At 40.9% G+C, this 13,731-nt stretch overlaps 1 protein-coding gene across 1 annotated transcript in view; it reads right to left on the bottom strand.

Annotated features, from left to right (window-relative positions):
- Positions 1 to 13,731, bottom strand: part of PDZD8 (PDZ domain containing 8) — an 83,202-nt gene that overhangs the window by 49,505 nt on the left and 19,966 nt on the right. The window contains exon 2 of the mRNA XM_019555965.1: positions 6,113 to 6,235. Coding sequence (XP_019411510.1) covers positions 6,113 to 6,235 — 123 coding nt within the window. The remainder of the gene's footprint in view (positions 1 to 6,112; positions 6,236 to 13,731) is intronic.

Here is a 13,731-nt window from a genome sequence, read left to right as displayed (position 1 = left end):
CTCTAAGGCAGTGGTCTCCAAACTTTTTGGCTAGAGGGCTACTTAATGAATTTTGTTGTCCTCGAGGGCTACACTTCTTTCTCTCTCTCTTTACTCCCCACATCATCCCCATCCCACCCTGCAGCACATCCCAAACCCTACCCCACCTGGAGCTGCAGGATGCCTTCATCCCCACTTTGCATAGAACCTGCTGGCCACATCCACAGCTAACGCCAGCACCTGCCTGGCACAGAGGACGCAGCCCCGGGTTGGTGCCAACATCGGCTGCGGACAAGGCCAGCAGGTTCCAAATGGGGTTCAGGGAATCTGCTTGGATTCACAGCTGATGCTACTGCGTCAGCACTGGGCAGAAACAGTCCTGCCGGCTCGCCCAGTGGAGTAGAAATAGCCCCACCTAACCAGCATTGCGCAGCGGCCGGAGCCGGAGCTGCTGAAGTTTCTACGGCAGGTCTGAGGCACTGTAAATTAGGAACTTAAAAATTAGCAAGCCCAAAATTACTCTCAAAGTTACTTCCAGTGCCTCAGCTCCCCACTTATAAAGTTGGGGCAATGCCACCCTTTTACTTCATCAGGGAGCTAAAGTAGCTGAAGTTTGTGAGATACTCCAGTAACAGAAGTGATGAGTGCCATAGAAAAACCCAAGAAACAACAAGTTACTCTAGCCTAAGAGCAGAGTTTAAAGTAAAAGCTTGGCACTACACACTGAACACTAAGAGGGAAAAAAAATATATAGCTGAACATTGTATATTTGTGCACTGGATGAAACAGGGAGTGTATGGAAATATACAATGATCCTATAATTAAATATTCATAGTTAGTTTCATAGTTGGTAGCGCTGGAAGGGACCTGAGGAGATCATCAGATCTGACCCCCTGCCATGGCAGGAAAGAGTACTGGGGTCAAATGACCCCAGCAAGGTGTTCATCCAGCCTCTTCTTAAAGACCCCCAGGGTAGAAGCCTGCACCACTTTGCTTGGAAGTTGGTTCCAGACCCTAGCCGCCCTGACCGTGAAGTAGCGCCTCCTGATATCTAGCCTAAGTCTACCCTCTGCCAGCTTGTGACCGTTATTTCTAGTAACTCCTGGTAATGCTTGGCAGAACAGGGACTCCCCCAATGCCTGTTGGTCTCCCCTGACCACTTTGTAAATGGCCACTTGCAGTTGTGGGTGAGGCTTGCAGTGGGTGGTGTTTAGCTATCTTTGGGTAAATGGTTGCCTGTGAATGCAAGAAACTTTGGACTATGACCTTGAAAGGCCCTACCAGTCCTAGTTGCCATTATGTCTTAGAATTACAGGGGAATTTACACATTCATCAGCTATGCTGTGTAAATGTGGTCAGCAAATAAACAGTGGCCTGATAGCATTAATTCTTAAGCAAGCCAAGGCAAAGAATTTCATGCAGAATATACTGTCCTGTGGAAAGAGGGTTATCAAGCCTGTTGCAACTAGGTCAGGAGATTGCAGAAGTCTGGCTGGTCTTCAAATCTGAGGAAGAACCTGCTTTGTTGGAGGAGAGAGCACAGAGATCTCCATCCACAGGCTCTTTTAGAGGAGCTATGTAGGTTAAGCACACTTTTCCTTTCTACTCCCATTTCTATTTGCCCACCATTCTGGTCCACATGTGTTTGAACAAACTGAAACTAGTAAGCCGAAACCAAAAGGGATTTCCAGCAGTAAAGAGCCTCTGCTAACAACAACATTAAAAAAAAAAAACCTGCAAAACATTCCTTCTTCAATTTTAAAAAAAAACTGTTGTTCTGTGGCAGGCAGGTCCAAATGAAGTCTGCCTGGAACTGGCGAGGCAGACGGAACTTCAGGAGGCTCAGCTACTCTTCTCATGCCGACAGGTCTGGCTCCTGCTGAACTGGTTCCAGTTTCCTCTGGAAACTGTATACGGGTCAATGAGAAAGAGAAGGGATGGGGTGGGGGGAGGGCTATTTTTATTTATTTATTTTTACAAAAGCATAAACTCTTTTGAAAGTTAGGGGAATTTGAGCACCTAAATCACTGGAGCCTTAGAAATATTTTATCGTTTAAAAGTTGATTTTTCATAGTTTATACAAACTGCAAATGGTTTTAAAAAACCTGCATGTGACAGATTGCCTTTAGTTTGCCCATTCATATTTGATGGGGTGAACAGAATTACTGAAAAATACAGGGGCTGTAACTCAAGCTAAGTGGGCTTCAGAGTTTACTCCTTCCCTACAAACTGGATATTGAATTGAGACTGGATACAAGAAACATGTAAAATGTAAACATGGGTAGCGCAGCTACCCTTTCAGACAACTTACCATATTTACTCAAATTCAAGACTAGGTTCCGCCACCCCCAGCAGCATAGGCGGAAAAGCACTTCATCTTATAATTGCATACAAGGAAACCTCATCAATACACTGTCTATCATTAAACTGCTGCCAAAAGTAGCATGTACTCAGCAATGGAACCCAATATGAAGCTGATTAAATGCAGCCAACATGGAACATGGCCCACATAGGTTCCAATCACGATGTTTGTCCAACCGCACGGATAGGTTAGTGCAGCCCATCTGAATAAGATACAGTAGTGCTCACTGCATGCAGTCTCTCTGTGCCAACTCATTTGCAAATCATGGTGAGCCACTTCATTGAACACATTTCAATATCCTCTTCACTCCTACAGCTGTGCTGTGCCTTTCTTTCCCATTTCCAAGTATTCCCGTTTCTTTACCACCCTGAAATGTCTGGAAAACATCAAATGGGGTCCCAAATAGTCCATCCAGAATCCCTCTAACATCACCTTTCTCAGCCTGGCACATGATTAGAGTGGCCCTGCCCTCTGTGAGATGGAGCCAGATCAAGTTGCCTTGTGCTTCACCTGCATATACATTTCTGTAGGATCCTAGGACTTGTGACAAGAACACCCAGTTCCTGCCATGAGTCAAGGGCAAACCAGCACATGGATCCTTTGTTGCTGGGGAGGGAAGAGAATGGTATCTTGAGTATACACATACCGAGCAGCGCTGAGCTGTGGGGTCACCATGGCTTGAAATGCTGTTAACCCTGCTAAGGTCCACCCCAACAAACTATTGTGGTAAATCATGAGCCTTTTGGCTTTAAACTAATATCATGCTTAGCTTGTATTATATACAAGTAGGTACAAAAATGCTGCTTAAAACTGTGTGTACAGAAGATCTATGTTAAAACTTGCAGCAGTTTAAAAAAAAGGCAAAATGCATCCATTCTAGATGAACTAAGTCTGTGGGTATCTGTAGTCATTGAACTATTTCAAGGTCAGTGTTTCAAATTTTCCCCTCACCTCCATGTGCTCAGGGAAAACAGTCTAATAGTAAGGAGTGGGGGAAGGGTGGAAGCAGAGGGCAAGGGCGCTTGACCCTCCAGATTAATTTTCCTGTTGAAGCAGTGGGAAGGGGACAGATTAAAAGCAAACTTCCAATAATTAGATCCTATATCCGGAAAATTATAACAAATGTATACATTCTCCATATATAGAAACTAATAATTGAAGGGTCATCTTGTATTCAAGTAAATATGGTATTTCTTTAAAAGCCTTTCTGAAGTTTTTAGGAGACTAGAAAAAAAAAAGGCCCAACAGACTATGTTTCCTAAGCACCAAATACCCTCACTGGATTTGAACAACATATAATGGATTTTTCATAAGACTACCACAGACCCTTTGAGGGACATGTCTGTGAAAATATGGAAGTATAAATGCTACCAAATTTTTTAACATAAAAAGCTCAGTGTTACAGGGACTAGGATATCTCTCAAGCCAAATCACTGAAGCATTCCTACATTACCACATTCTGCACCTGTTATATGAACAATGATTAAAGGCTAGTAAGAAGACTGTCCAAGGTCTGGAAGTAACAAAAACTTGTTAAAGTCAGCAATGGGACATTTTGTTTTGGTGCAAGATCAGATTAAACACCTTATTTATAATCTATTTTTACCCAACTAACAGAAGCTTGAAAAATAACTTCATACTTTCATATTCTGCCTTTATACCACCCAGTGAAAAATGATTCTTCAGCTGAATTATAAATGTGACTGTAAATAAGAGTTCTTGTTTATTCATTTGTGCACTATATTTATGTCGCTGGAGGTACAAGAATCTTCACTAACTGGCTGCTGAGTCAACATATGGAGCAAAGAAAAAAATATAATGGATTTTACTTTCCTACTCTGCTGATTTTCAACTACATATTTTTTTTACTCCATTAATATTTCAGATTCAGTTAAATATTCCTCAGATTACAAGAGTTTCAAAACTGAATCATTTTTTGTGAATTGTGTAGTGAATGCTATACAAAAGACTAAAACATGCTTTCATATACCAGTGTTACTTGTGTTTTTTCATTTAGAGTTATTTTGTCAAGTTGTCCATTCCTGAATCATGCATTTCAGTTATTTTACTTATGACATATATTCCAATATTATAGGAGCTAAACATTTAAACCTCTTTACATTACAAATATGAAGTTCCATAAATAAATATTCAAGGGCAGATCTAGAGGAGCTGCAATGACACAGCTACATCCCCCCTTTTGGACTAGGCCCTGCTACCAGCGCCTCCAAGGAATTTGAAAAAGTCCCCAAAGCAGAAAATAATTCCCCTCTTCTGCTCCATTCTCAGTCACGTCCCCTCCCTTTCTCTCCATCCCCCAACCTGCCCTCTTGGGGCCAGGGGTATTTTCAGAGCTGTTCCTGCTCACTCCAGCTGAGCTGCATGGGGGCTGGGCTCACCCAGCACAGCAACAGCAACGGTGGCTTCCTGTGCCTGCTCCTGCAGGGACTGGCACTGTGAAGCAACCCACTACCTCCCTATTGCTGCTGCCACTGTTTCCCAGCTAAGCCCACCCCTCGCACTGCCTAGCTGGAGCAGGCAGGAGCAGTTCTTAAGAAGTGGGGGAATGCTTACCTGCTCTGGGAACTTTAAAATGTCCCTAGAGGCTCCTGCAGCGCAGTCTGCCTGCGCTGGGGTAGGCGGCTTGGAGCAAGCCTGCAGCCACTTCTCCAGTGTGTGTGGCTTGCCCCTGCAACCCCCTTTGCCACCCCTGTACGTGTTAGTTTACAAAACCTCTCTGACAACAAAATTAGAAGGGATCATTTTTCCTATAACAAAAATCTAAATTCATATAGTTTAAGAATAAAATGTTTATACAGTTTGATAGACAAATCATCTGGAGAGTTTGAGACCTCAACAAAATAAAAGATGATTATACAAGTTGTCTGTCAAGACTTATTTCCTTGCACAGTTCTTAGAGAAAACACTCCAGAGTAAACTATGTTTCCCCGCCTAAACACTGACTAGATTTCTCTGTCCTTACACAAACATTTTATTTCATGCAGTGATAAGACTTCTAAGATTATCCTGTACTGGCAAAATTAAGTCTTCACACTAATTAATTACATTGATAAAAGGTACATCTGCCTACTACTGCTTTTTCATCAAGGTTTTGGGTCCTTTGTTTCCTCTGTTTAAAAAAAAAGGTTTATTTTTTTTGTTACATTTCTTTCAAAAGTTTAAGGGGATACTAAGATTCATTCCCTAAGTTCAAAAGCCAAAAAACCCAAAACAAACAAAGCCCGACACTTATCTGGATTTAAGATCATGACAGTCCTCTTAGCATCCAGTTTTCTATAGCTTGCAAGTAAGGAAAAATTCCATTGGTTTGCAAACTATTATCCCAACATTTTTACCAATTAAGCCTTGCATCTAATTCTTACTGATATGGAAAACCACCTAAATATTACTTATCTATCACTGCAGCCAGTGGGAAGAAGTTTAAAAATCATTTGAACTTTATGCAATTATATGTCTCAGAGGCCTGGTAACGAGGATAACAACATTCCATGTTCAAAGGAAATTTAAGAAATGCAAAGAGCATTCAGTGGTTGGCCACGTTCAATTCCAGGTAACGGTGCAATAAAAAGAGATCTTCTACTAAAATCATTCCCCTTCACATTTTGCAACAGAGATTGAGAGCCATATGAAAGGAAGTGAATTTTATTCCTGAATCTTAAGACTTGATTAAGGCTTGTTGTTATATCATGTACTTAGAAATCAGCAACAGCTTGTTAGTCTAGAAAAACAACCAAAGAGACCTGGTCATACCTGGTACATTCTATTAACGTAACTTTAAGTCGGCCTTCTGTCAGTGGAAAATCTTGTATGCTGAGATCCCGATCTTCATACTCTTCAGGTGACATTACTTGAAATGGAAAAAATGGCTTGAACCTGACAAAATAAAATATAAGAACTCTCAATTTTTTTTGCAATATCGTATCTTAGACAGTACAAAACACACAATTGAGACAGAAGGCACAAAGAACGCACATGTGTATGCACACACACTTTGTCTCTCTTCCTAATAGGGCAATAGTGTTTGTTGAAATAGGAACACCTTACTAAGAACTTGACTAAAAGTTTGACACCCAAAAAAAGCCCTTCGGAGCTACTCTAAGTTAGCTCCTGCAGAAGAAGCCAAAGACTGTTTTAACAGCAGAAATATGAATGTTTCACTTCATTTTGATCATTTAAAATGGCATAATCAACAGGGCAACTAATTCTGAAAATAAAGGAAGCTTATCAATTTATCACATGATAAATTTTTATATTACCAGTGTATTTTATTTGAGAATGTTTTATTGCAGTCATTATCTTTTGAGAAGCTTAGTATAAATTTGCAACTTATTTAAAAAAAAAAAAAAAAAGTCAAGTGGATTTAGCTGATCAAGGAGAAAAAAACTGCAGAAAAGTATTTAAACACCATAGCATAAGTTTTCATATATTAAGATACTGATACACTTAGAAAGCTGGGACCTGACAAGATACTATTAGTATCATTATGCAGATTAGGACTCTATTTTTCAGACTAAAGCTTGGCATCATTTGAAAGAACCATCTTTAGAGTGCTGTTTGACTAATAGGTCAATGTAAAAATAAAACCAAATATTAAACCACCTTCCTCTGCCTGTCATGTGCAGATTCTGTATGCCTCCATCTGCATTTTAATTTTTTTCTTTTTTCCTCCTTTTTTTTTCCTCTTTAAGACTGATAAAGAAAAAGGAGCAGCAGATTTCCCCCCATTTGCAGGACACGCTTTATTAATGAATTAAAAACAGAAATATCAGGGGCTTGGTAAAAACCATTGCACTGTCACTCTGACAGTCGATTTATATTCTTAAGTGATCCTACCTTAGATCCCATTTGTAGTCAACCTATTTCTACAATAATATTTTGGAAACATTTGTTGAATGTTTAATTTACATGCAAGAACTTTAGGTTTTTTTTTTATTGACTGTATCTTTATTTCCCACTGTTTTTTGTCCCCATTCTGCGTCATCTGTCTCAGTGTATTTTTAGTTATCAGCTTTGTTTGGAGTACTTGTTAACTGAAAAATATGAACATCCCTGCGCGTGGAACGTATTTGGTATGTCATCAGAATGAACAGACATCTTTCATGAACACTGTTTGACCACTGGAGTCAAGTGCTCATCACATTCTGGAGTGTATACAGGAAGCAGTCATATGCATCTCAAGTGACTTTTCTTTTACTTGAAAATAAATAATCAAATTCCCTTTCACTGATGACACAGCCATTAAGAGGAAGCAAAACCTTCTGACTTGAGACCCTTTAATTTTCATCCTACCTTCCACATATTCTCATTCAGAATAGTATGCCCCAAATCATGCCTGAACACATCATTTTTTTCTGTTCTTGTGAATAAACAGGCCTTAACTCTCAAATTATTTTATCAAAAACCAATTTAATTCCTTACTCTATCCAGAAGTCAGTTTTTCCCTCTTGACTGTTTGGGGTACGGGTGCGGTGGAAACCCTAAACTTTGTTTTAGAGTAGTTTTAAGAACTAAATTCTCAGAGTACTCCATTTCTAAAAATGTAATTGCTAGGAGGTAGTCACAGTGTTTTTAAAAATAAGTCCCACATCTAAAGCCTCGTTACCTGCCCTCCCACCACACTTTATAATGAGATAAGAATATGAAGCAGTAAGAAAGCTTAACATTTTTACTAGCTGAACCTTTAAGTCCCCAAATGCAGATCTCACCTAGCTTAAGCCTGGTTTGTTATTTCACCCTTAATTCTACTTCAGTGTCTTAAAACTTGAGACAAACTACTCACCTTTTTCATTTTGTATTAAAAACAGAATGATCATAGTTTTAAATAAAAAAATAATCTGTGAGCTAATGAATTTCCTTGCCTTGCACATACCATCCTACCATCCAGAGGTCTTGATAAAGGACCAGTCCTTGCTCCACAGAACTTACAAATTTAGTGTAACTGACTGCATTGGGTCTGCATTATGAGATTTTTTTTTTCTTTTAAAACTGTGCCTTCAATTCACGCTTTGTTAGCTTAAAATGATTTGTTTCTGCAGCTAAAATGAAGAATGCTGTCACATTCTGAGTAAGCAAATACTTTTAGGCTTAGGATCTTCCAGTGTGTGTATTAGCTTCATTTCCAACAGAATGAATGTGAATAAATACTGAAACGGAATAAATTTTTCCTATTAAATTCTAGTTCAGGGGCGGGCAATTATTTCGGGTGAAGGGCTGCTTACTGAGTTTTGTCAAGCCAGCTTCTTCTAACCTCCATACGCAGACCCTCTATAATATAAGCCTGAAACAGATTTCAGTGCCCAATTATTCCCTCTTCTCTAACAGGAAAATCCTTCAAGCCATTCCATTCTTAGAAGGCACACAGACCCCCAACAACAGTTGCTGCTTAGTGGCAGCATTGCGTGTAGTAAGGAATGCTCTCCTATAGAGCTGTCATTGTTTGACCAAACAGGATTGCTAGAAAACAACAATACAAGATGCTCTCCACTTCCAGCCAGAGGCCAGGTTTCCTACGCCCATGTCTCTGCAACAGACAAGCTTAGGAACAATGTTTATATTACAGAACAAAAGCTTTGCAAAAATGCAGCTGCAATACACATGGTGTTTTAGTCAAAAGGCTATCTTAATATTAATATGCTTCACAAGACTTGGTCAACAGATCCAAGTTCTGTTTCCAGCTTTACAACAGATTTCTTGTTAACTTAGTGATTTAAGATCTCAATGTACCCAATACCTATTCCCCCCCACCCCCTTTAAGGAAGGGACAATTTCAGTAGTATAACTGCTTTCAGTTGGATTTAAAATTAGATTTGGGCCACCTGTTTTTTATTAAAACTTCATATTGAATACAAACATGAGCAGATCCAGGCATCTGTAAAAACAGGGTATGGAAGCAGTAGCCAATGCTGCAAGAATGACTGCACTCTTGCTCCCCCCGCCTCCCCAGTCAACTGGGGCAGGATGCAGGAACAGCAGCCAGGGACTTCTGTTAAAACCAGAAGCAGTTAAGATTTCCACATCCCTCCATCATCCCACACACTCTCAAGTCCCTCTTCCCTTCCTCTCTGGGTTAAGGAGCACATCCCCTTGCTCCCCCCTCCCCCCAACCATGCTTCATTTCTGTCCACCGCTGCTGCCAACCCTGGCTGACACAGAGGCAGGAAGAACTCCCCAGCTGTTCCTGCCCAGCTCCAACCAACCTACACGGGGAGCTGGGCTCAGCCAGGGACAGCAGCAGTTGGTAGATTTCCTCCTCCCTGAGCTTGCTCCTAGGGAAACTAGGCAGGGAAGAGGAACCCATGCTTCTGCTACTGCTGTCCCCAGCTGAGCCAGTCTTCCCAAGCAGCCCAGCTGGAATGGGCCAGAAATTAGTCTGGAGCTTCCCTTACCCCGAAGTCAGCCAGGGACAGCAGCAGGCAGGAGAAGCAGGGAGATGGGAGGGTAGGAGATGTATTGCTGAGGATGGAAGGGAAAGGCTGGGGGGGGAAAAAAAACACTTTGGGGACTTGAGAGTCCCTGGATGCTGCTCCTATAGCCTGAAAGATGGTGAAGCCATGCTGCTGTACCTCCTCTAGGATTTAGATTCAGGGGCAGATCCACTCATTTTACTGACCTACAGAGATCCTGATACATAGGGACACTATAGTACACTGCTTCATCTTGCTTTCTTCCTTTAAGAAGTGCAATTAATTCTTCTAGCCTTCTCCTCCCCAAAACAGAACTACACAATATGGTTTCTTCTCTTTACACATGAAGACTATAGCTAAAACCTGATGCTTATGAAGGGTTTCTATGCATCTCCCTCCCAAGATGTGCATTATAAAAGCTTGTCCATATTAATTACTATGACCACTGCTTCTATGTAGATTCCAGCCTATCAAAACCCATACCCAAGACATTATATATGCAAGATCACTCCAAATGCAGTCTTGTTGCAGTGCACAGATTGCATTTCTTTTTACCCTCTACATGTGCTTTCTCTGAGGTCTAGAATAAGTAATTGATACCATAGACAAGCTCCACTCCTCACTCCTTAATTAAAAAAACCTCCAACCTTCTAAAGCCCATTCACTCTTCGAAACACACTACATTATATATTTAATACACGGTGGGTGCATGCACATGTGTGCTTTACTACAGAGCAGACTACCTAGTTCAGGGGTGGACAATTATTTTGGGCAGAGGGCCGCTTACTGAGTTTTGGCAAGTCATTGAGGGCCGCATGATAGGCAGCCGGGGCAGATAAATATTAATTTTCTAAACTTTTTAGGGGTACCATGGTCCAGACAGGATGGCCTCGTGGGCCGCATCCAGCCCCCAGGCCGCATTTTGCCCAACCCCGACCCAGTTCCACAGTAAAGTGTCACCACATACACATGCTGTCATATTATGGTGCAGTAAATGAACTGAGTAACTGGCCACGATGAAATACATGCGAAGATGGTGACCACAGGCGTAAACTGCACCCAGTCAGTCCAGGCAGCAGGGGGCCAGACTCCTGCCTGCCATCCAGCCACACGGCTCCGCAATTTCAGCACTCTTGTGCTCCAGCCATTGCCTGACGCCACCACCCCGGAGCCCTAGAGCTGACTTCTCCCCGCCCCCAAACCCCAACTCTGCCGCCAGCTCAGGTCTCCTTTCTGTCCCAGATGCACATGTAGATGCTATGCCCAGGAGCAGTGTTCCTGGGATCAAAGTGCTCCTGAGTTTATTGTGTTGCATTAATCGCATGTGTAGACATACCCAGTGTGTCACTGTATTAAAGTGAAAAGAACTGCCATTTCCTGGATCAAACTGCAGGTTCACCTAGCCCAGTATCCTGGGTCACACGGTGATTTTAAGACTGAGGAAAAAAATGTCCAAAACATTAAGATAATTGAGTTAAATTAGAAAAATCAAGGCAGTATAATATGTATCCTGTACTTTTATAGTTCATGTCAGTAGCTGTCAACCAAGGTGCTTTCAAGGATGCCATGGAGCCAACACTGGTACTGCTACAGCTGGGTGAAACTGTCCAGCATGCCTTTTTCCTGGAGGGCCATATATAACCAGTTTATCATAAACCTAATGTGCCTGCTTGCGTCTCAGCTGCTTTCTGGTCTGGTTCCAAATGTTCCTCCTGTAAACTGGCATGCTGGGCAGAGCAGCAGACTGCACGTAAAGTAGGTAACCCAAGACGTGGAACAGTGGTTCTCAACTGGGGTGCTGCCAAATTCAGAAAAGTTATGTAGAAGCACCTTGAGTCTAAAAAGGTTCAGCATCACTGGTTTATGCTAATGCTTAGACTTCACTAAGGAAAACAGACATAAGAAATATAGGAATATCATCACAGCAACAAATCTTAACATGAGGAATTCACTGACTCTGTATCTTATGCTCACAGTTTACTGGCTTATGGCATTTAACCACCCTTAGGAAAAGAATGAGAGGCATATTTCTAACAGCCTGAAAGACGAAGCAAAAGGAATATAATGTGGGAAGCGTGTGGGGAAGGATTTTTGCTTGTTGGCTCATCTTTAAGCAGTTACAGACAAAGGGCCTATCTACACTGATTCTGAAGTTGTGCTAGAAAATACCACGGTGAAGTACTGCAGGTCTGCTCTGAGCACTACAGTCAGGAAAAAAAAGAAAAAAAAGAAAACGTAGCTGGTGTTTGGCACGCACCCAATGCAACCCTCTCTCTAGTGCTCTGCCTCAGGTGCGCTTGCTGGAATTCATTCAGAACTGCTCTAACTGTGGCTGCATTACATTTTGAGCTGCAGCATGGGTGGAATGGATGTGCAGTACTTCACTGCAGCACTTCCTAACATGGGATGGAGATAGTAAGGGTATGTCCCAAAAGGTCTAAAACTTAAGTCTTGGAAGTTTAGGACTTTTACTTCAGAAAAAGCAGACAGATCAAGGACAAATGCAAAGTGAAACCAGAATTTGAAGAGAAGCAATTTTTAATTACATTGCTCAAAACTGAGTTAAATCCTAAGAATCAATATTTCAGAACTGAAAGAAAAGCTGTCAGCAAAAGTTTCAGTACTCCTGATCTTTCCTTTTTTAGACTCAAATAGTTCCTAATCTGTCTCCAGTTCTTCAAGGGTCTCAATCAAAATTGGGAAGAAAAGATTTGATAGTCTTTTATCTAGTTTGTTTCGACTTAGTTCTCCTCCACTATTGCAAATATCTTTCCACATCAAAAAACAACAACTGCAAAAGCTGTTCTCTTATACTTTCAGTTAAATATTGAATTGTTTCCTGTCCTCTAATATAGTTGTCATACTGAGGAACAGAGAAAGTCAGTCTAACCTAGCATCAGAAGTACCATACTGACTTGAATGCAAAACATGCCGCTCCCCCACCCCCTATTTAAACATGGACGGGGGGAAGCCTTTTCTTAGATTTAAATACTGAGCTGAAGCAGGAGGGTGCTATGGCCTTGGCTGCGGGACCAGGGGCGAAGCTGCAGTCTAATTATTAGGGGGTCATCTAAACTCCTAGTTTGGGATTTGGATAAACATGGTAGCTCTTAGAACATTAATAAGGGTTTTTTTTAGACAACATACATTTATTTAAGCAAAATACGCTGTTAGCATAAATAGAATAAGATTGCTCTTACTTTTCTGAAGCAACTGAACAATCAATTTCAAATCCAAATGACAAAAGGCATCAAATAAAGTTTTAAAAATACACTGAACAGTTACTGTGCCTCCTTAAAAACAAATCAACATTTCTTCCCAAGCTGAGCTACAAACAACATCAACGCGTGTATGTGAAATTCAAGCAGAACATTATTAAAAAATCCTTATTAAATTGGGAAAGAAAGGAGCATTTCAGTTTGAGGCAAAGAACATATTTAGAGGCAAACTCATCCAATCAGTCTGCATAAGTAAGCTCTGTGAGGAACACATTAAGAATTACTTTTACAGTGTAAACAAGCCCTTGAATAGGAATAATTCATTTCAAATATAGCAACAGAGAAAACAAGCAACAAAATTATGTTAACATAACAGTGACACTCAGATGATTAGACCAAGGAAGAATTAGACAAAAGTACTCTTTGAGTGTAACTAATTAAAGATACTACTCTTAAACCAGCCTTAGACTCAGATCTTTTGTCTATAAAACCAAAAAAGTACTGAATACATTTATTCAAACCTTCTGTCTAAACCTGATTAGCATAAAGAAAACTTCATAATATTATATATATTCTGCATTTCACTATGCCGATAAAGCCATGAATGGTGGCAACTTCAGCACATTTCGACTTCTAGTTTTATCTTTAACTTGACAGATAATTTGGGACGAATCCTCTCCATCTAATTAGAATGCAGCTGTAGTTAACGCTTACATTTAAAAGTGTGTCTGACCCAAATTAACATTAG

Source organism: Crocodylus porosus, unplaced genomic scaffold (assembly GCF_001723895.1).
Source record: "Crocodylus porosus isolate Cpor-Errol unplaced genomic scaffold, CroPor_comp1, whole genome shotgun sequence".
In the NCBI taxonomy this organism is placed as follows: Eukaryota; Metazoa; Chordata; order Crocodylia; family Crocodylidae; genus Crocodylus; species Crocodylus porosus.
The sequence above is the reverse complement of the archived record's forward strand: the minus strand, read 5'-3'. Positions and strand labels throughout refer to the sequence as shown.